The sequence below is a fragment of the Macaca nemestrina genome, chromosome 7 (assembly GCF_043159975.1).
Source record: "Macaca nemestrina isolate mMacNem1 chromosome 7, mMacNem.hap1, whole genome shotgun sequence".
Taxonomy (NCBI): domain Eukaryota; kingdom Metazoa; phylum Chordata; class Mammalia; order Primates; family Cercopithecidae; genus Macaca; species Macaca nemestrina.
In genome coordinates, this window is record NC_092131.1 from 74,376,945 (window position 1) to 74,398,332 (window position 21,388).

Here is a 21,388-nt window from a genome sequence, read left to right on the forward strand (position 1 = left end):
GTAAAGTGGAGATAATAATGTTTCCCTACTTCAAAGAATTATAGATTAATCAATGTCTGAAAAATGTCTCTAACTTGGGCAACTTCTATGTAAATATCCGGAGCAGCATGGAGGGAAGTCAGGTGGAAAAACTAGAGAAAGAAATCTGAGCTTCCTTTTATTCAAAATGTTCAAAATGAAAAAGAATTGCTAGTGTCCTCGTCCTGGAAAATACTATGAAAGAAATAGCAGTTACATTTGTATTTTGGAAAAATGTCTTCTAAATGATAAATCTTTTATTTTCCCACGTGACTCTGATGCAGAGGTGTCTGTTGAGGTGTGTGAACTCCAGGTATGTGGGGACCCTGGCCTCTCGGATGAGACCAGGAGGACTCTGGCCATGGTGGATGGCTGTCGCTTTCGCTGGAGCAGGTTATTAACTTATGGCTTATGTGATCTTCTTTACTTTCTCCCTTTATCTCCAAACTGCCTAACTTCCCTCTGTGAGAAGGGAGTTCCCCACCAGGGACGGGACAGGCAGGGATCTAGGCAAATTCATTTCAGGGCTCTCAGCAGTTCCACCAGAGGATTTGGGATTGGAAAGGAGGTTATGTTGTTGGTTTGTGTGTACCTTTTTGATGCTTTAACATGATCCAAAAATTGAAATTTTAAAAATTTACATCATTTTCTCCCCAGATTTCTAAAAAGAGTACATTTTCTGAAAGGGCCTTTGGTTTATTGGCCAGCTGAGGGCCTCATCACACTGAGAGGGGTGACAGGTGAAGAGGAGTCTGGGAGTAGACAAGAGAGGTCCAGCCGCCCCACAGGAGAAAAAGGGAAACAGACCCCGGAGGAGCTCTCGTGGTGCAGGACGTAGGCAAAAGGCCAGACAGAGGGAGGGCCACACCCACTGGAGAGGCAGCTTCTCTGTAGGCAGGGAGAAGGGAGGAGGGGAGACATTTGGCTGGCCTCTGAAGACAATATTATATTAGGGGAGATAGATGCTTTGAAGGGGATATCTAGAAGTTTTATTGGGCCATGGACTAGTTGTGTGTGTCTTTCTGCCCTGACTCTACTTTCCCTCCTTTTAATAAGTTTGCTTGTTTGTTTGTTTGTTTGTTTGTTTGTTTATTTATTTATTGAGACAGAGTCTCACTCTGTGGCCCAGGCTGGAGTGCAGTGGCGCAATCTCGGCTCACTGTAACCTCCGCCTCCCGGGTTCAAGTGATTCTCCTGCCTCAGCCTCCTGAGTAGCTGGGATTACAGGTGCCCGCCACCACGCCTGGCTAATTTTTGTATTTTTAGTAGAGACGGGGTTTCACCATGTTGGTCAGGCTGGTCTCGAATTCCTGACCTCAGGTGATCTACCCACCTCGGCCTCCCAAGGTACTGGGATTACAGGCGTGAGCCACCACGCCTGGCCACGTTTATTTATATTTGTTTTTTATTTCTCATTTCCAGTGGTGTTGGATAATAAGTTTAAATATTAAGATTGGCCTAGGCTGGGTGTAGTGGCTCACACCTGTAATCCCGGAAGGCTGAGGCGGGCAGATCACCTGACGTCAGGAGTCGGAGACCAGCCTGGCCAACATGGCAAAACCCCTTTTCTACTAAAAACACAAAAATTAGCCAGGCATGGTGGCGCATGCCTGTAATCCCAGCTACTTGGGAGGCTGAGGCAGGAGAATCGCTTGAACCCGGGAGGCGAAGGTTGCGGTGAGCACTGCACTCCAGCCTGGACACCAGAGTGAAATTCCATCTCAAAACAAAACAAAACAAACAAAAAAACAATGTCAGCTTAAGGCAAGGGGGCTGACCATAGTCCAGGCACATTCAGGAAACTCAAAGATTTTAAAATAAGAGCAGTAGAGAGGGAAGATAGTGTTTTGGATAAAGTGGTACAGTGTACTTGGAACCTCCAGCTGTCCTGCAGGTTGATGGAGTAGCGGTTGTTCGGGGCTGATCAGGTTGGGTCTAGCTCCGCTAAGTTCCCATACCTGTGGTGCCCACTGTGGGACACCAGCCCTACCTTTGCCTAGACATGTTTTGATGCCAAGGAAGACAGAATTTGATCTAAGCTGAAGCCGCATGCGTTCAAGGGCTGTCCTCAAGAGTCCTGAGGCGTTACCAGGGGACTGGATTGTCTCAGATGCTTGGGGTTGGTACCTCCTTTTGAGGAGTCTAAATTCCTATTGGTCATTTTAGACTCACATTGCTTTGCCTGTGTAGCTTGCCAGTGAGGAAGCAGAGACCAGTGAGAGAGCTCTCTTGCGTAAGGAGTTCATGGCAAGCCCCACTGTGTTACGGATTTAACCCGATTGCACAATCTTTTATCTAAAGAGGGTACTTTCTTTATGTTGCTTGGCTAGTCATTTATTTTTCTTTTGAATTGTAGGATGAACGTGTTATCCAAGGAGTAGCCCTATGACCTTAAGTGACATTAAACCACTCAGTAAAGTAGCTTGACTAAGAGTGCTTTTGTACTGTTACTTGTTTGGAAATATCAGCCTTCTGTTTCAGTCACAGTAAAGCGGTTTAGGTCAGACCTAAGCATCCCAGACAGCTGTATGACTGATTTGCATAGAGACTTGGATAAAGTATTTATACCCTTTCCAGGTTCTGTACCCACCTCCACCTGCCTCTTCCACCTGCAGATAGAGGCTGTAGACAGCACCCGAGCTTTGTGTGTGTGAACACCGTGAAAAGAAAACAGTGGCACATTACTGTAGGGCTGTCATTTCCTTGGATTTCTGAGGCTAACTCCTTTCTAGTACTGCCTGAAATGGAATAAAACTTCCGTTCGTTTTTATCTTCTAAATGAGATCTTTTCAAAGATGGCTTCTGTGGGGGAGTCTGGAATAATTAATGATCTCCCCCCACCTCCATCTTTCTCAGTGTGTTTAATTTGAACTTTCTTAATGAAAACTCATCCTCATAAACGCTGGGTTGGCCCGTTTTGTGTGTGCCTGCTCTGTCCTGCTTTGAGTGATGTGTAAATAAGAGGCAATCTGGTGATGAGTTTTGCTTGTGTGATGCGGAAGGGTGGAGAGGGAGGAGGGTTTGATGAATAGAGGCAACCAGAAAATGTACTTGATAATAACATGGCCATGATTGATGTTGCAATTCCTGAAAAATTATCATTGTGATATAATTATTTGTTTATGAACTGTGCCCTGAGACTCCCAAGTTTGTGATTATTCATGGCACAGATAAAACTCTAAAGTCAATAATTCATCAAGGGTATAATGGTTTTGTTTGGGGGAGGTGGGGGGGTCATATGGATATTACATCCTGTTTCTGACACTTCCGCTATAAATCTGAGAACTCCTTCAGTGCAAGGAAGTGCCACCTCCTTACTCTCTGCTCCTTTTTCTTTCTTAAAGTAGTTTTAATAGTTGGCATACATTATTTTTAAAGGCTGAAATTAATTTTATTTTCCCAGAAAAATTCTTTTTAACATAGGCACATTATCTGGGTCATTCCTTGTGGTATATCCCGTGATTTCCAAATAGGGAAAGGTGGACAGAAGAATGAAAACAACTGTGCATAGGACAATAGCGAGGAATTCAGGGATTATGAATTTTAATTCCAGATGGAACATACACTCAGTGAATATATTTGGCCCAGGCTCTTTGATTTTGGTCCCTAAAAGGGATTAAGGGAGGGCCACTTATTTTCAGAAAATTGAAGAATTTTGTCTTGAAATTCTTGACTTTTGAGTGGGTTTTACATGTACATATCAGGAGTCTTGACACCTCTCACACCAGTTCTGTTCCCATAAAATCGCTGATATGGTAGTAGCTATCTCTAATTCTTTCCCTTTCCTTCTTATGGTTGTTTTTTCTCTGACTCAATTTACTTAAAAGAGGGTAGTCCACCGGTAATGTTTATTATGGATTTATTGTATTTATTATGTGCCTATACCCCAGTGTTCCACAAATATTGGAGCCAGGTCACTCCTTTCCAGCAGAGTTGTGTGAAGCAGTCTCAGAGGGTACGTAAAATGCAATGAAAATGATAAATGTGTTTTCAGGGGTTCAGGTTCTTGCTCCCCTTCTATGCTTATGAGCCGCTTTCTTTATGTTGCTTTTCACCCAAGCCCATGCCAGCATTATGTGAGGGCTACGTATGCAGAGAAAGATGGGAGACCTACCTTCACAAAAGTTGGTGAAAAGACCCAAACTGGTTGACTGGAGACTTGGGATGAGATAGTAATTTGACCTGGCTGCTAAGATGTGACTGCAATTGCAGGCCGTTTTACCTAGGAGCTCAGAGTCTTGAGGAAGAGATGGGATGGAACTTCTATGCCATGCAAGTACCAGATCACATCTGGAGTCATGTGACTGGCCCAAGGTGCCACATTTGAATAGGAGCTGTTATGGGCTGAATTGTGCCCCTCCAAAAGCTGAAGTCCTAATCCCCAGTTTCTTAACACCCAGCATGTGACAGTGCCCAGCATGTGACCTTACTTTCATTTCTTTTCTTTTTTGGGGTGGAGTCTCACTCTGTCACCCAGGCTGGAGGGCAGTGACACAGTCTTGGCTCACTGCAACCTCCGCCTCTCAGGTTCAAGCGATTCTCCTGTCTCAGCCTCCACAGTAGCTGGGATTACAGGTGTGCACCACCATGCCTGGCTTTTTTTTTTTTTTTTTAATTTTAATTTTTAGTGGAGACAGGGTTTCACCATGTTGGCCAGGCTGGTCTCGAACTCCTGAACTCAAATGATCTGCTCACTTCAGCCTCCCAAAGTGCTGAGATTATAGGCATGAGCCACTGTGCCCAGCCTACTTTCATTTCCTTCTTACGGTAGAGTTGTTGTAGATGTAGGTAGTTACGATCAGGTCATGCTGGAGTAGGGTGGGCCCTTAATCTAATCTGATTAATATCCTTATAAGAGGAGACAGGGACACAGTCGGGGAGAACTCCATGTGAAGACACAGACACACACAGGGAGAAGATGGCCATAAAGCGACAGAGGCAGAGATCAGAGGGATGCATCTATAAGCTAAGGAATGTCAAAGATTGCCAGGAGCTAGGAGAGAAGCATGGAACAGACACTCCCTCAGAGCTTTCCAGAAGAACTAACCTTGCTGGCACCTTGATTTCAGACTTTTGGCCTCCAGAACTGTGAGAGAATACATTTCTGTTGTTTTAAGCAGTTTGTGCTAATAAAGCAGACCCAGGAAACCAATACAGGGTCTTGGCAAATTCTGGTGCACTCAAATAATGGTAACTAGGATGGTGAAGGATCCTGCCACCATGTCAGTGGAGGAAATTGACAAAGCATGTGGCATTTAGCCTAGAGATTTACTGAAACCCTGACATCTGTCTTCACATCTTTGAAGTCTTTTCAAATGGAAAAGGGTTTAGATTTAGTCCCTTTAACTCCAGAAGTAAGATTTCAGCTCAACACCTTCTAAAAATCAGAACAATTCAACAGTGTGCTAGAAAGACTCTCAGCGCTAGAATTATTAAGGACATGTGATTTCTACACCAGAGAGTCCCTCTTAGTTGCTAAGATTCTCTGGATCACTATTGTGATTATATGCTCATATGTGAGGATACGCTATTAAGTGGTGCTTTCTTGTGAATCCATTTGCTTAGCTATCCATAGGATACAATGTCACAGTTAACTGAGTCGGTTACCAACCGTTTGGGTTGTTTCCTCCTCCTCCTCTATTTGCTTTACCTAATCTGTTGCTGTATACAGAGTAGATCGTATTATGGACACACCCACCCACCTCCAACATTTATGGATGGCCAACTCTGTGTCAGCCATATGGACTACACAAGAAAGGAAGAATGAGTGAACTTGCTGCTTTATCCATTTTTACAATCTTTTCTTGATACAAACTCCAGCTATCCTGTCAAACCACCCGGACATTTCCAGTGGAATCTCTGCCTCTTGACAAGTCATGTTTCATTTGTTCACATCTTCATCCATCAGTATTCAGCTGATCTTTACCAAGCCAACACTACCGTAAATCATTGAGCTAGGCACCTTGGAAGACTATGAAGATGAATAAGCGATGATTTATGCCTATGGAGAGCTTACCAAATCAGCCCTCTTTCTTCATATTGGTTTCCTAGGAGACACAGGAAAGCAGAAGGCAGCCAACGGTATTCATTTACCTCAGTGTCCCAGAGAGTTTCTTAAGCCTGCTAGTTGACATCCATCTTTTGGAATTATGCTCAAGAATTAGGTTTGCCTTTTTTTTTAACTACATAATATGAAATGTTGGCAAAGATATTCTTTCTTCTCTCCCAAATATTTGACCCTTTCTCCTTTTTGAACCTGGGTAATAATCCTGGCTTGAACAGACTATCTTCTGGGCTTGAGATATATTATCACCTATCTTAAATATAATACATAGGGCAAGTTGATTTTCAAATTGCTTTAAACATTCTCAATGTTAAATAGACTTTGTCTAGGAATAGGGGAAGGACAGGTATGAATTATAGTCCACAAGGGCTAAAATCAGTTTATTTATTTTTATTTATTTATTTTTTTCCAAGACAGTCTTGCCCTGTTGCCCAGAGCTGGAGTGCAAAGGCATGATCTTGGCTCACTGCAACCTCCGCCTCCTGAGTTCAAGCGATTCTCTTGCCTCAGCCAACTAGCTGGGATTATGGGTGCCTGCCACCACACTAGGCTAATTTTTGCATTTTTAGTAGAGATGGGGTTTCACCACGTTGGCCAGGTTGGTCTTGAACTCCTGACCTCATGGTCTGCCTGCTTCAGCCTCCCAAAGTGCTAGGATTACAGGCATGAGCCGCCACGCCCAGCCTTAAAAACAGTTTTTTTTGTTGTTGTTTTTTTGGTGCTCAACTGGAATGTTTTTGTTCCCTCTTGTCCTGCCTGCTGTTTTTATTTAAAAATTGTCTTGTTCCTCACTGCCAAATAAATTAGTATAAGTATCAGCTGGGAATAAGAAGGGAGGAGCTACAGAGAGCTGGCTGTTGGCCCTCATTCTGTCACCTGAAGACTAGAGCCTTGACCAGTTGACTCGCTGCCAGCCTGGCAACGAAGTCCTGTACTTCCGGGGAGCTCAGGGCTCTGGCCTGGTTGCCAGCACCTGCCAGGAGGTGGCAGGGCTTCCTGATTATCAATGAGTCTGAGCCCAGAGCTCACTAAGTCTTTCAAGCTGAGAGATGTTCTTTATTTCATTAGTGACCTATTTTAGCATTGATGGATACACATAAAGGACAGGGAACTTGCTAATGCTAAGAGAGGCTTGAGTTGGGATAAGAATCCAGGATTTCCACCACTTCTACTGCAGAAGCACCAAATACTGTGAGGATTTCAATTCATCTATCACCTGTCCTGCTTCCCATTGCAACCCTCATTGCTACCACCTCCAGATCACAAGGCTGCAGGAAAGTCCAGAAGAAAAGTGTTATGGCTGATCAACAGCATTAGCCATTTCCACACTCAGACAAGCACCCCTCTGCGTTATGAGACCCTGCCCCATGCAGAGCTCTGAAAGCCTGCACTCACAGCCAGGTCCATCGATACCTACCAGACAGGGTGCCTTGGGTAAGCGGGCTTCCTCACTCACCAGAATCCACTCAGCATAGATTCTAGCTCTGTCAGTTTTTGACTTCCCAATCTTGCTATACTATATCCTTCTGACTCTAAAGAGCAAAAGGGGAAGAAATTTTAGGAAAGTAGTTTGGCATATCCAATTCTGTGTTCTCAATCAGCTTCTCCCTATTCCCTATTTTGAGTACTTATTCCGAAGACCCATCTGGGGCATAGTAGAGAAATCCAGAGCTCTCCAACCCTAACCACACTTCTATGTTTGCCAGTCTGAAGCTTTCTTCCATTAATAAGAAAAAACCCCCACACTGGCTAATGTCACTGAAGACTTAAACTAGGGAAATGATATTTATTATTTTTGGTAGCTTCTGGACAAAAGTGTTTGCCTCCCCTCCCCAACTCCCCCAGCTCAGCCCATTCATATTTCAGTTTTTGGAGATCACAGACTTAAGAGTTGACCTACCTTATCCTTAACTTTGAGATAATGGGTGACACTTTTTTTTTTTTTTTTTTTTTTTTTTTTTTTTAAAGAGTAAGCAGCTGACCTGCCTTAAAACATGACAGGCCACATGCTACCCTAACCATAATACAGCATGAACATGACTTAATCAGCTTGTCTGGAGAAAGAAAATACATATTTAGTATAAAAAGAAGATATAAGCAATGGAACAGTTGGTTATACATTATAGATTGTAATAAATGAAAATATTGAGTGCATTTTAAATGATTAATGTATGAAAACTGTCATCACTTAATGTGCATTAATCAAAAAATGCACACTTCCCATAGTGGTTAATGTTGCAGGCCCACTGTTCAGCTTTGATAATGTGCATAAAAATGCTCAGTATGACAATGAATTGGGGTAGCTGAAAATTTAGGATGGTTGCAAGTTTGGTGTAGTATTTGGATTAGCATCTTATTCTGTGCCTTGTCAGCCTCATCGGTACACAAGCTATATATTTTTTTCCAAAACTAGCAAAAATACGAATGCATTTTTTTTTTTTTACTTTTTCTTTTTTTTTAAATAAAGAATAATGACCAAGGTACCTGCTTAAACAAATACTACCAGCATTCATTAGTCAGGATGGTTACATGTAAAAGAAATGATGCCAGATAGTAACAAATCCAAGAGAAGTTTATTATGAAAATGGCACCTGCGGATGAAAAAATTAAGTTACATAAAGACAACCATGTATGTGACATGTATGAGAATCTACAAAAGTATAAAAAGAACCCTGTTGTAAATGAAGTATGTACATTTCTGATTTGCAGCATTATCAATGGTCAATGAAAAAAAATGTTTCAAAATAAGCCAGGCACTCAGGAAGTTAGGTCCGGTTAGCTTCACACAAAACAAATGTACCATAGCTGTCGCTTTGTAACGTTTTAATTATTTTTTTATATATATATCGTAGAGTTGGTAACACTGCTAAGGTTTTTACGAACAGAATATCCCTTTCCCCATTATTCAGCTACTTGGCACCAGTCTCCTCATAAAAGTTTTCATATATTTGTACAAGAAATAGTTAAAAACACAGACACAGTCTTCACAGGTAATGAAGTGTTTTTTTTTTTTTTCATTTTGTAATTTTTCAACACTATGGATTTAGACAGCAGCTGTGATTATCTGTTAGTTTAAATCACCAGAAATCATTTTGACACAACACAGAAACATTTATAAAAGAAAAAAAAAAACAGCTGTCTAGCTGTTCTTTGTAGCTGATAGGTGCATTCCTTTGATTGTTCGATAGCTAGAGTAGAGCTTCCAAAAGTAATCTGTAAATTTCTCCGTTGGCTTTCTTCACCTTCTAAACCTACTTAAATCCTTCAAGTAAGCTCACTATTAAAATTTGCGGCATTTAACTTCTTTTTGTTATTATCCCACCGTGGTTTGGGCCCAGCTCATGAAATCAAAGGTCCTAGAGGAACCTACTCAACACAGTGATATTCAAAGGACAGCCGAGTTACTATATTAGCATTGCACAAGTAAACAAATATATATGACAATTCTAGATTCCATTATCCCCTCCTATTTTGTTTCTTAAAAATGTTGGTTGACCTTTGAAAGAATTTTCTGTCTCACTGGTAATTGCTTTATATATTGCTCCATCAGCCAACCTGAAAGGAAACCAAAGAAAAGCACCCACTGCTTATAGGTAGAGCACAAGGGACTCTGGGAATGTTAACAACTGAGGCTATATGGCATCAATTTATTTAATATATCTGAGCATTATTCTTCAGTGCTTTGTGTTGCACTCCAGAAGAGAGAGTCATACCCAGAATTCCGTTGTGGGAAAAATGGCTCCATTAACCTTGAGCTAGTTAAGAGTCTTTTTATCTCTGAGAATGAAACAGATTTTGGGGATGGGGAAGGACTGAAGAGGAGGGAGAGGGGGAGATGGGAAAGGGAGGGAAAGAGAGGAGAGGTAGGGAGAATATACACCAGCAAAGCAACAGCAGGAATTTTAAAAGGTAAAACGGAAGATTCACAGACAGTAGAAGCAGCATAGGGTGACATTACAGAGGAAGGCCACCACACAAAACCCACTAACCCCCAAGAATCACTGGATTCACTAGGACTGCAGGAATGGGACTGTACCACTCTGGACTAGAGATAGAGCACAGATAAGACAAAGGACAAAACAACTACATTAGCTTAGTATATACTGCATATAGAAACACACATTGAAACTGCAATGGGACTGACAGCCAAGGACACGTACACATTGTACACATTACAGTTCTCACATCTGTTATTAGATGCCTTAACAAACAGCTGCCAAAAATGAAGTGGAAGAAGAATTTATACTTGACAGTCATTTGGAGTGTTTGACACCACACTGATTTCTGGCAACAAAGACAAAATAGGATTTTTTTTCTTTTTCTTTTTCTTTTTTTTTCTTCTTTTTTTTTTTTTTTAACTTAATGTGCAGTTTTCAGTTGCAGTTATCTGTCTGAAGCTTATTAACCCATTCTTTAGTTTTAAAACTTATTGGTTTCAACCCAGAAATAAGAACCAAAGGGAAAGAAATTCCATCAAATCAAATCAGTCCCCCAAAATACAACCTTCCTTTTTTTAAGCAAGAAATGAAAAAAACCAAAAACATGTTAAATATTTTCCTTCTTTTACTCTGAAGTGTTATTGAAGTTGCAAAATTAGCCTCAGTTAGACTGAGTAAGGAAAACAAAAAGCTAAACAAAAGGCAGTATGTACCTAAACTGCTCCTCAAATCAGTTTGATTGAGTTTCCCAGCAGCCCCTTTAAAAAGGGCTTTACTGACCCATTAAATTTAATGTGAGGCTATGTTTGTTAGTTGGGAGGTAAAAAATTTTAAGTCCTGCAGCAAACGTTAATGAGGGCTTTGTCTTAACTAACCAAGGAGACTGCAGCAATGGACTCCAGACCAGGACAGAACACAATTTTTTTTCCCCCAAAACCCAGCCCAGGAGCTGCATTTTGTATGAAGACATTACAGATTAATAAATGATAGCACCATGGTTTTAGAAATTAAGTTAATGTTTCAGTAATTAACATTTAGTCCGACTTTTTTTTTTTTAAACATTCTAGTCACAGGCCAGAAATTAAGTTTAAGAACCCAAATTATTTTTTATGTGCAAGTAAGAAAATCTTAAAATCTTAACCGTAAAAAGAGAATTAAATTCTGCATAAAATTCTAAAATACTATTCCCCCTATTTTTTTTTAAAGGAATTAGGAACAGAAACAAAAAACCACCCCATTTCATTTGACTTAGTCAAACAGGGCACATTGTTTATGCTTGTCTCTTTCCATCTTGATCATATCAAGATCTTTATGAAGAAACCCCAATGGTTGTCACTTGAGAACTCTCTTGACCACAAGACTGAGTATTCTATGGCAGAGGCATATACACATGAAAGACATCTTAATAAAGATGCAAAGGAAAGCAAAACAACCCAACACACATCTTAGAAGAAGACAAAACGGCAGGCAACTGGTCGTCTGACCCTCTGAAGGCAAAAAATAAACATATCTTTACACGAAAGAATAAGTCAGGTGAAAGAAAGAGGGGGTGGAATGGGGACCGTCGTGGCGAGAGAAGACGCTGACCTGCTCGAATTCAAAGTGCTAGAATTAAAGGTCTAAACGAAAATGCCGACGATGCCTCCTCCGAGCGGGGCCTGGCCGGGCCCAGGACGGGCGGCGCCTCAGTCCTCCTTGCGCTCCAGAGTCTGTGCCGCATGGATGCCGTTGCTGTAGACGGGGAAGGGCAGCGTGGAGAAGAGTCCCTCGGCCGTGGTGAACACGTTGCCGGCGGGCATCTGCGTCAGGCTGGCTGCGCTCACTGCGCCGCCGAACGGTCCTGACATGTTGAGCCGGTGCACGTGGTGGTAGAGCATCTCCATGGGCGTCTTGGGGTCGAGGCCGAAGCCAGGGCTGTTAACGTCCACGAAGTTAACAGCGTGCGCGTTGGGCAGCAGGTTGCCCTGCATGGCCAGGGTCACCTCGGCGGGCGCGTAGCGGATGGTGCCCGTGGTGTAGACCCTCTGTGCGGCCGTGCTGGTGGCGGCCAGGGTCCCGGTCACCCTGTGCACCAGCGGGAGCACGACGTTGCCCGCCTGCAACCTCTGCAGCGCCTCTAGGTCCCCAGTGTACAGCAAGGAGTTGGACGCGCTGGGGCCGCCGCCCCCCGCGCCGCCGCCCCCGCCCCCGCCGCCGTTCCCGGGGTGCTTGTCCCGTGGGGACGCCGAGAGCGGGGGTGACAGTGGGTCGGAGGCAACGGGGGCCAGGGCTGTGGTGGCCGAGGCGCCGAACTGAGTCTTGCGGGCAGCCGCGCCGTCGGCGCCGGGCGGTGTGAGGACCGAGTCGGGGATGGCCACGTGCAGTCCCCCGCTGCCACCACCCCCACCGCCGCCGCCCTGCGGGGACGGGAAGTGCTCGGAGCTGGGGGGCTTGGTCATGCTGTAGGGGGACTCGTTCCTGGAGATCTCCCGGTTGGGCGGGTAGTTCCAGATGCTGCTGTCGTTGTCGAAGTTGATGGGTTCCGAGATCTCCGTCTTGATCTTGAGCACCGAGGCACTGTTGGGGGAGGACAGCAACCGCGGGGGCTCCACCAGGCCCGCGTCCAGGCCGCCCGGGCTCGACGCACTGGACAGGCGCCGGCGGCTGGCGCTGCCACCCTTCTGCCGTTTCCGCCTTTTCTTGCGCTTCTGGTGCTTGCTGGAGGCCTGAGCACCCGTCTCGCCCGCGCTGTCCGAGTCCTTGGCACTATCGGACGTGAGTGACTCGCAGTTCTGCAGCCGCAGATCCGACTCACTCTCCACGTAGCGCTCCACCTTGATCTGCATCGGGCCCAGCGCACCGAAGCCGTCCTCGCCCGCCTTGGGGTTCTCAAAGTCCGAGTGCTCGAAGCTGTCGTCGCTGTCGCGGCTGTCCGGGTTACTGGAGCTATGGCCGTCGTCGTTGCAGTTCATGTCGTTGTCACAAGCGTTGCCCGACTTCTTCCGGTCGGGCTCCGGGTCTTCGCTGTTCTCGGACTGGTTCCCTTTCTCGTCGGACTTGGAGTTCTCGTTGTCCTCTGCGTGGGGCCCGGGGCCGGCGGTGGCGGGGATGGGGAGAGAAGAGAGAGAAGACACCAGGTTAGCGGGGCGACCCAGCCAGTCACCTGCAGGGGCTGGGGCGGGGAGCAGGGCAAGTGTCCGTCCTCATCACGGGCTTCTCCATCACCTTCAGAGGTCTTAAAGCCTGGGCTTTCTCTCTGCTGAGGGCCTGGATTAGCTGGACGGTTACTTAAAAAGTGCCGGCCGAGGACCAGCGGCACTGGCAATCATCTGGACATCTGTTGCAAATGCAGACTCTCTGCTCCTACCCAGATAGACTGCATCAGGTTCTGCATTGGAATATGACCCGCAGGTGATTCTCAGGCACATTCAAGTTTAAGAAGTCCCACAAGGATACTCAGGAAGTCAGGTTAAATAACCTGGATTAAGGTGTGGCACAGAAAAATGATGACATGCAAGGTGACTTTCTAAAGAGTCTGCATTTTCCCTTGGTGAATATTTTGTTCATTACTGAGAGCCACTCTCCTTCTTTCCATTCCATAAGTTATTCTCCCCCACAGCACTTACCATCATCTGATTCACTGTATAGCTTTATTTTTATTATTTATTATTATTATTTTTGGCAGGGTCTGCCTCTGTGCCTTACGCTGGAGTACAGCGGGATGGTCACCGCTCACGGCAGCCTTGCCCTCCCCAGCTCAAGTGATCCTCCTGCCTCGGCCTCCAGAGTGGCTAAGACCACAGGTGCCTACCACCACACATGGCTGATTTTTTTTTTTTTTTTTTTTGGAGAGACAGGGTCTTGCCATGTTGCCCAGGCCGGTCTCAAACTCCTGGACTCAAGCATTGCGCCCACCTCAGCCTCCCAAAGTGCTGGGATTACAGCCATGAGCCACTGCGCTGCCTCACTGTATATTTTAGTTTTATTGACTTGTCTCTTCCTCCCACTAGTATATCAGCTCACTGGGGCTAGGAATTTTTCTTTGTTTTGTTCACAACGATACACTATATTAAAAAGGGGCAGAGACTACCAATTCTAGAACTTTTTATGTCTTTGTCAAGAACTTTCGAATTAATGCAATTTAGGGACAGGAAGACAGTGAAGATCTGCCTTGAGTGCTCTGCCCTCCTTCTGCCTCCCTGAAGCTGGGTCTGGAGGAAGGGATACATGTTTACATGTACCGTACCCCTTGTACATGTAAACAAGGAGCTGGAGCTCAGGTGCCATCATGATAGGGGGTTGTCAGGGAAACCTAGCTGCCACATTTTTGGGAGAATAGATTTTTCCAGTAACACAACCTCTGAAGATTGAGGGATGAAGCCTGACTGGCAGCCTGGACAAGAGGCTGTGGTCATTGCCTCCCCTTTTGTAGCAGAAGAGGGAGGGTTAGAAGAGGTTTAGGATTTTCTTGCAGCTGTAAAATCCTACAAGTTTGGTGCTCCCTGGCCTTATGAGTGTCTCTGGAAGAGGGCTGGGGATGGCAGGAAAAGCAAATTTTTATACTAATTTTCTGTGTCCCAAAGAACTACTCAGGAAGTCTGCTTCCCCAAAAGAAATGAAAATGCATGAGTTTGTTCTGCATAGACTCAGGAAATAAGTAACAGTCCAGCACCCTGAAAGGGGCACTGATCAATGCCATTAAGTATCCTACTTTAGAGGCTCGGTCCCAGCTTGGTAGGAATGTGAATATTTGGGGCTCAAAGTCACAGACTCTCTTGGAGCTGGCCCTAGTACCTGCCTCTAGTAGAGGTCGAGAGCTAGCTATGAGGTTAGAGCGGGGTTCCTTCTGTATGGCCAGTGGATTGACATTAAATGATTGCTAATAGCAATCAATCTCTTTCTGTATATTTAAAGAAAGAGATCTGTCAGATCTCAAAAGATCTCTTTCTTCTGTGTGTATATATACACACAACATATATACATACATATATATACACACACACAAGTATTTATCCAGCACTACATATCTATATGTATTGTGTGTATATATACATATACAGTACATACAGGTATGTACTGGTGTACAATTATATGTATGTGTGTGTGGAGAGAGGCAGAGACTCAGTAATAACTTGATATGACATATGTCTCTCTGAAATGTGACCAGTTGCTTTGCCTCTGATGATGGCCCTCTGGCCATTGCCCACCCCCCGTGTGTGGTGGGCAAGCCATCACTGCAGAACATGGAGAAGAAGGAATAATACCTGTAATACCTGAGGTGTCTTTAGAGTCTGACTCAGAGTCGGATGTCTCCGAGGATTCGGAAGTTTTCTCCGGCAGATGGGGGAGCTGTGCGATGTCCATGGGTGTGTCCTTGTACTCAGGATTGCTGTGGGAGGGAGGCACTGGTCAGGAGTGCAGACACCCATTCTGCATGGTTTGTTTGGACCATCTTCTCCCCCACTTCTTTGTCCCAGACTTCTGGAGTTTAGAAAGTTTCAAAGACTAAACATGAAATCATTTCTCAGCTCTTCATGGGATTTTATGGAAGCTTGGCTTGCATGTGCCAGGTGCACCCTGCTGCAATGATCGAATACCCAAATGCTCCATGAAAGCCATAGAGAAGCTTTTAAATAATCAGGTACCACTGGGGGCCAGGGAACTGTGCTGCTTGACAGTCCTCCCAGAGTAACACCTGGGGGAAGGGAGGATGAGAAGTACTCTCAACAATTAATTCCCATGCCTCCTGGTGTGTCCTGTCTTCTCTTGGGCTCCTGATGAGTCCATGGCCTCAGTACCTTTGTTTTGGGTCCTTGATGTAGCTTCTCAGCTGCTCAGATGGCTTCCACGCTATTGGTGGGGTGGCAGAGCCCTTGGTGCCTATCTGACAGATGCACAGGTGCACCTTGGGATGCATGGATTATGGCTACCGAACTGTCAACACACCCATTACAATCACATTTTCATCTGCTCATGTGGTGTACACCTGTGGCTTGTTAGCTGGAAATCTGATTGCAGTGGGGAGAGTCCCAGTGTGAAAGAGGCCCTAACAGAAGGGATCTAACCTCACTTGCACAAATGTGCTTAATTTTTGTTCTATTTTTAGTTTGGAAACAAGGCTCTTTTGGAAGAGAGAGCATGTTAAGTCAGTTTGACCTGTCTTCTGGAAATGCCACTCCAAGGCCACCTGATGTATGAGGAGAGGAGGCTCCTGTAATCTGAAGGCACAAGGAAATCCTCCTGCTTCAAAATGGGAAATGCCTCTTCTATTTTTCCATGATGGCTAGCCAAGCAGAGACTTAAAATGGATGATTACTGGCTCATTTGCTAATCTCTAGCGAAATTCCTATAGTAAAGAGTCACTATTTCAGTAACTACTCCAAAACTGCAAATGTTCCTGGGAGGGGTAATTCACTAAAATGGATTATCAGGCATTTACTCCTTAGTGTGAATTAGCTGCAGCAGCAAAGCTTTCTCTAGATAATCAGATGAGACTAATGGTGGGAAGATGGACTCCTTCTCTGAATACTCTAAGAGTCTATAATTCTATTAAGTGTTACAAGGGAATGGGAAGAAGACTGGAGGAGCGGTAGCTTCAGAACAGGGAAGGACAAGCCTGGATTGGGGCCTGGGTGCAAGGGTTCTGGGAAGGAAGAAGTGACGTGAAAGGATTGCTCAGGGAAGAATAATAGACAAGAATGTGGGAAAGAAAACCAAACTTCTGCAGTTGCTGTTTTGCCAGGGCCACGTCATTTTCTTTCTAGATCTCTGCTCTATAGAAGTGATGCCAGTGAATGGCTGTCTTGGTGGAGTTTCCCCTGCTAAAGCCCATGACGTTAGTCCTCTTTGGGGGCTCACAGATCACTTGCCCTACAACTTAGAGTCCTTTATCATTGACTTCAGGGAGGGTTTGTAGGTCAGCTGAAACAGGTCTTCTATGCCTGAGATTGAAACTTTTGAGGTTGAAGACTGGTCTTTGATACCAAAACTTCCTTCCTATCCACATGGGATTTGATGGAATAGAATCACCAAAACTCATGAGTTTGTACCATCTGATCCTAGGCTAGATCAATAGTATTCAGAGACTGACTGCTTAGCTCTTCTTGCTCCTTGCATTTGTAGGCAGAGGAGGAAGTCATGAGGCTGATGAGGCAGTGAGAAAGATCCAGATAGGAAGAAATCTCACAGAATGGGAGTAACAACCACATAGATGACTTCAGTACCTATGTTTCATTAACATGGGAGCCAGACACTGCTAGCCCTAGGGTGCCTGTTTCCAGCGTTTCATTCTTAATGGTGATGGGTCTCCTTGTCACAGTATCATTTTGCCTAGCAAAAGAATGGCAGTGCCACAAGACCTTATTCTATTTTCTGTCTGGCATATGAGTTTTCATAACCACCTGCATTTCCTATAGTAATTATTCCATAAAACTCTATGTGCAAGGATTCCGTGATATCAGAACTCATCTTGAACACATCACAAACACAGGGGAGACTTTGCACAGAAATCAGGCCTTGGAGAAAGGCCACATTCAATACACATACTTTTACCTTTAGAGAGAATTAATGTAGAGCAGAAGAGGTCAAAAAAAGGAAATAGAAAGTAGATAAATGAAGAATCTTTTAAGTGGTGCACATTAAGGCCCTCTCTAGAGCAATAATCATTAGTGCCTGATTGATATGCTGTTGGTAGCAAGCACATTCATGCCTTCAAGTCATCACCAAAGTATGTGAACACACTCTGAAGGGCCAGTGTGCTGATGAGCCATGGTTGTTAGCTTCTCAGCTCCATTTGGCTGTCTCAAAGAAAAATGGGATTCAGGTACTCCCTGTCTAAATGATCAGCCAAAGGGCACCAACTTCCATTCATAAGACCTATTGGAAATTTTCCTACTCAGACCACGTGTGGGCTCTGCTTGGTGGCTTTAGGCCAGGAGAAGCCAAAGACCAGAATGATGGGGGTGGGAGGGAGCCAGGCCAAGTGCTGTGATAGTGTCACGCCAGGATTGGCGTGAACCTCCCAGAAAGCCTGCCCCCAAACTCAGATGACCCAATCTGTGGGTCTTGGTTAGTTTTCTGCTAGTTTGAATCCAAAGGCAGAATGTAGATTGGGTAGGGAGAGAAATGGTGTCTCCCACCGGAATTCAGGAAGCAGCTGAGCTTGGGCTCACTTGTAGATAGAATGTTAAGGACACATTTTAAGAGCAGTAAAGCTTGCCCAAGATGTCAAAGCAGAGGGCCAAAAAAAAAAAAAAAAAAAAAAAAAAAAAGATTGCCTTCATTTTTACACTGCTATTGTTTGATTCCGGCAAAGCAACTCACTTTGTTTACCAAAACTTGAATGCCCAGGAAGTCAAACCCTATGTAATATGCTAAGGGCATCAAATGAATGAAATATAAGAGGAATATAATGTTCCCTGCCACTTTTCTCTCATTCTGTTTTACTTAATTGTCACAAGAACTGGAGTGTGTGAGTGTGTCTGTGGAGGGGAAGAGATGCTTTTTGAATGTTTCAGCTGTAGGCTGAAGTCTGTATTCTTCTAAGCATTTGTGGGAAAACCAAAGCAGCTTCTGCAGAGATGCCCAAATGCTGACAGACCGAGAATTACTGAAAATCTTGAAATCTTTCCTGCAAGTCCCTTTCAACATAGTTTGATCTTCTCACATTTATTTGAATCTTGTGGAAAGAATAGCAGAATTGCCATGAAATTCCACACCAGGTACTGTCAAAAGATAATATTCACAACATGTCAGCTATTAACCATAGGGCTGCATATTTTATAACCAGGACAGAAATAGAAAAGCAGCAGAAAATATACCTAAGAAGGTAATTCACCCAGATGATATTCTTTTCATTTGCATTCTTGGCATTAATAGCTATGGTGGCACTGGACTGTATCCAAATATATCCTCCGTTCTTCTGCATCCAGCGATAGTACTTTGTCACACACTGACCCTTATTCAGCACTGGGGGAAGAAAAACAAAGGCGTTGTATTAAGACTGGGATCAAATAATGTTTTTAAATCTCTGCAAAGCCTTAAGCCTAAAAATGGACCTGCACCAAGCCAGGGTGACCCTCCGTATGCTTAATATAGAATGCCATTAGTAGGACAAATGAAATCAATTCAGTGGAGTGGCAGCTCTGGAGCCAGGGTTACTGGCATTTGTAGCAAGACTTTATTCTGTTTTGGGCAGCCATGGTGTGAAAAGAATAAAAGGACTACAAATCTTTTTGGCTCACAGAACACCTAATGCGGTGTGGATATTGTCAATGGGTTTGACATCAGATGGTAAGAAAGGCAAATTTGTATGTGATTTATTCATAGCTTTGAGGTAGACCTCTTTGAGATTCTGGATATTTGAATGGTTCCAAAGATGCTTTACCCCTCGTCTTTGATCATTTCTCCTCAGTGTGAGCAATCTCAACCCGCGTCCTTATATGTCTGTTCCTTTTGATCTTGTCTAACAGAATTTATAGTCCTCGGATGAACTAAATTTACACCGGTCAGTCAGGGGAGATTCTGATGAGACTTCGCTGAATGTTGGAACAAAATAAATTCCCCAGTGGAGTCAGAGAGCAACACTGGCCTGAGGGAGGCACAGAATTGACTTGGCTGGAGCCAAACAGAGTGACAGCTCCACACAGACTCTGAAATATGGCCCCAAATGAAGGAACAAGTAAAAACAATCAGTAATGTGAAACGGTGCCATTAAATACCCACTGGAAGAGAGCTTTAAAATGCAGATGTTAAAAATGATACTTTAACCAAAATCTCGCCAAGTTGAAATTGATTTGATTTGTATCTGGGTACTCCTGAGCTAGTAAAAGGGGAAAGCACAGTAAATCATCCCCTGAAATAAAGTGCTGTGGATGGGAATGGTTTAAAAGGGTGCCGGAAATGTGGAAAACCTGCTGTTACTACTTGGCTACGGATCGCAGCAACTCGGCGCCCCGCAAAAGCTCACCAGCAGGTTGGCCACTAGAGGGCAGTGTGCACTCATCTACGTTGCCCACTTTTGGCATGTCCTTGTCTCCGTCTGCTAAAATGAAAAACCTCTAACTGCTGTAATAAATTTGGCTAAATTAGCTGCTAAATGGTTATCTCAAGTAATATGTATTTGCATTAATCATCTTGCTCTAAACCAGAACAAGCCAGAGTCCTAAAGACGTAGTAAATTCATATTGTCCATTTAATTACGGCTAATAAGTGCTTCATATACAATAGTTTCATGAAGTACATTTAGATTTTTTTTTTTTTTTTTTTGAGGGGGGTGGATGGGTGTAAAGGGAAGTCACTTTGGAAAAGAGCTGTGTTTAAGGCTGTGGAAGCTCTTCTCATCTTGTCCTGAGCCACTCTTCCTGGTTCTCAAAGTGCTCGAAAATCACACATCCATTATATCCACAAACATATAAACTTTGAAGGTTTTCTTCCATTCTCCTTTTTTTCTCGCAGCACGCTAACAGGACGGTTGTAAAATCTGGTAATTATATCTTAACTGTTACTTGGAAAAACCTTACTCTGATGAGTGTTTCAAATCATAACCAGTTTCATTCTGAAACTCCTCACCAGTTTAGGGTGTTTTGAAGGCCTGGAACTGTCACCATCTCTTGGTAGCGTGGCTCCACAGGTCGCATTGTACCCTCCTTTTGTAGGCAATTGTAAGTTCTGCCATTCTGCATGCATGGCTTCCCAGGCTACAAAACCGCGTGGTGAAGCTGAAAGCAGTAAAATACTAACTCTGCCATACAGCTCTTCTGTCAAACCATTGTTGCATGCAACAAGATGTGCTTTTATTCAAATCCTCTCAACCTGGTTAACTATTAATAGAGGAACGATGGATTATATAATTCTGTCCACTGTTTTCACAGAGAAAACTTACAGTACCCCAATCAGTGGTTGGGGGTATAATTCTGTCTGCTTTGTATCTGGAATGAGGAAAAATTCCAAATGGTTCTAGTATGTTGAACAAAGGCAAAGAGACTAAGAAGTCCCTTTTTAGAATCACATGAAGAATACATTGAGATGGCAGGCCAGATCAGCACAGCCTACCTGGGAGTTCCAGACTAGAATTTGACCAAAAGCAGGCAAAATGTTAAAAAGAATGATCTCCAGTATACAAAGTATACAAGAGGGGCAAAGGGATAAAGGAGTTATAATATCAATTTAGAATCTGCAGAATCAACGTAAAGATCACCCACCTCCTTCCTGATAATACTTTCTCTTAATAAAATCCCAGTTTGGAAATGGATATCCAGCCAAACGACTGGCCTCCCCGGTGGTCTGCACATATGTGTAGTGAAGGGGGCTGAAACGCTCCTTTGCTAAGGGATTGTATGGTGTCATCTTTTTGAATTACAGTAGGATAACTCTGGGTCTACTTAAATGG

At 44.0% G+C, this 21,388-nt stretch overlaps 1 protein-coding gene and 1 long non-coding RNA gene across 22 annotated transcripts in view; one reads left to right on the forward strand and one right to left on the reverse strand.

Annotated features, from left to right (window-relative positions):
• The window catches only part of LOC139364052 (uncharacterized), a 108,599-nt gene that overhangs the window by 20,670 nt on the left and 66,541 nt on the right, over positions 1-21,388 (forward strand). The window lies entirely within an intron of this gene.
• The window catches only part of LOC105477952 (neuronal PAS domain protein 3), an 861,371-nt gene continuing 848,616 nt past the window's right edge, over positions 8,634-21,388 (reverse strand). For 14 of the 21 annotated variants that reach the window (XM_024791567.2, XM_011734853.3, XM_071099304.1 and 11 more), the window contains 3 exons: positions 18,819-18,966; positions 15,264-15,388; positions 10,035-13,075 (listed from right to left, as the gene is read on the reverse strand). In XM_024791567.2, the coding sequence (XP_024647335.1) occupies positions 11,706-13,075; positions 15,264-15,388; positions 18,819-18,966 (1,643 nt within the window). In that variant the 3' untranslated portion in view covers positions 10,035-11,705. Of the gene's footprint in view, positions 13,076-15,263; positions 15,389-18,818; positions 18,967-21,388 lie in introns of all 21 variants that reach the window. The other 7 variants (XM_071099313.1, XM_071099312.1, XM_071099310.1 and 4 more) reach the window with 3 other exon arrangements.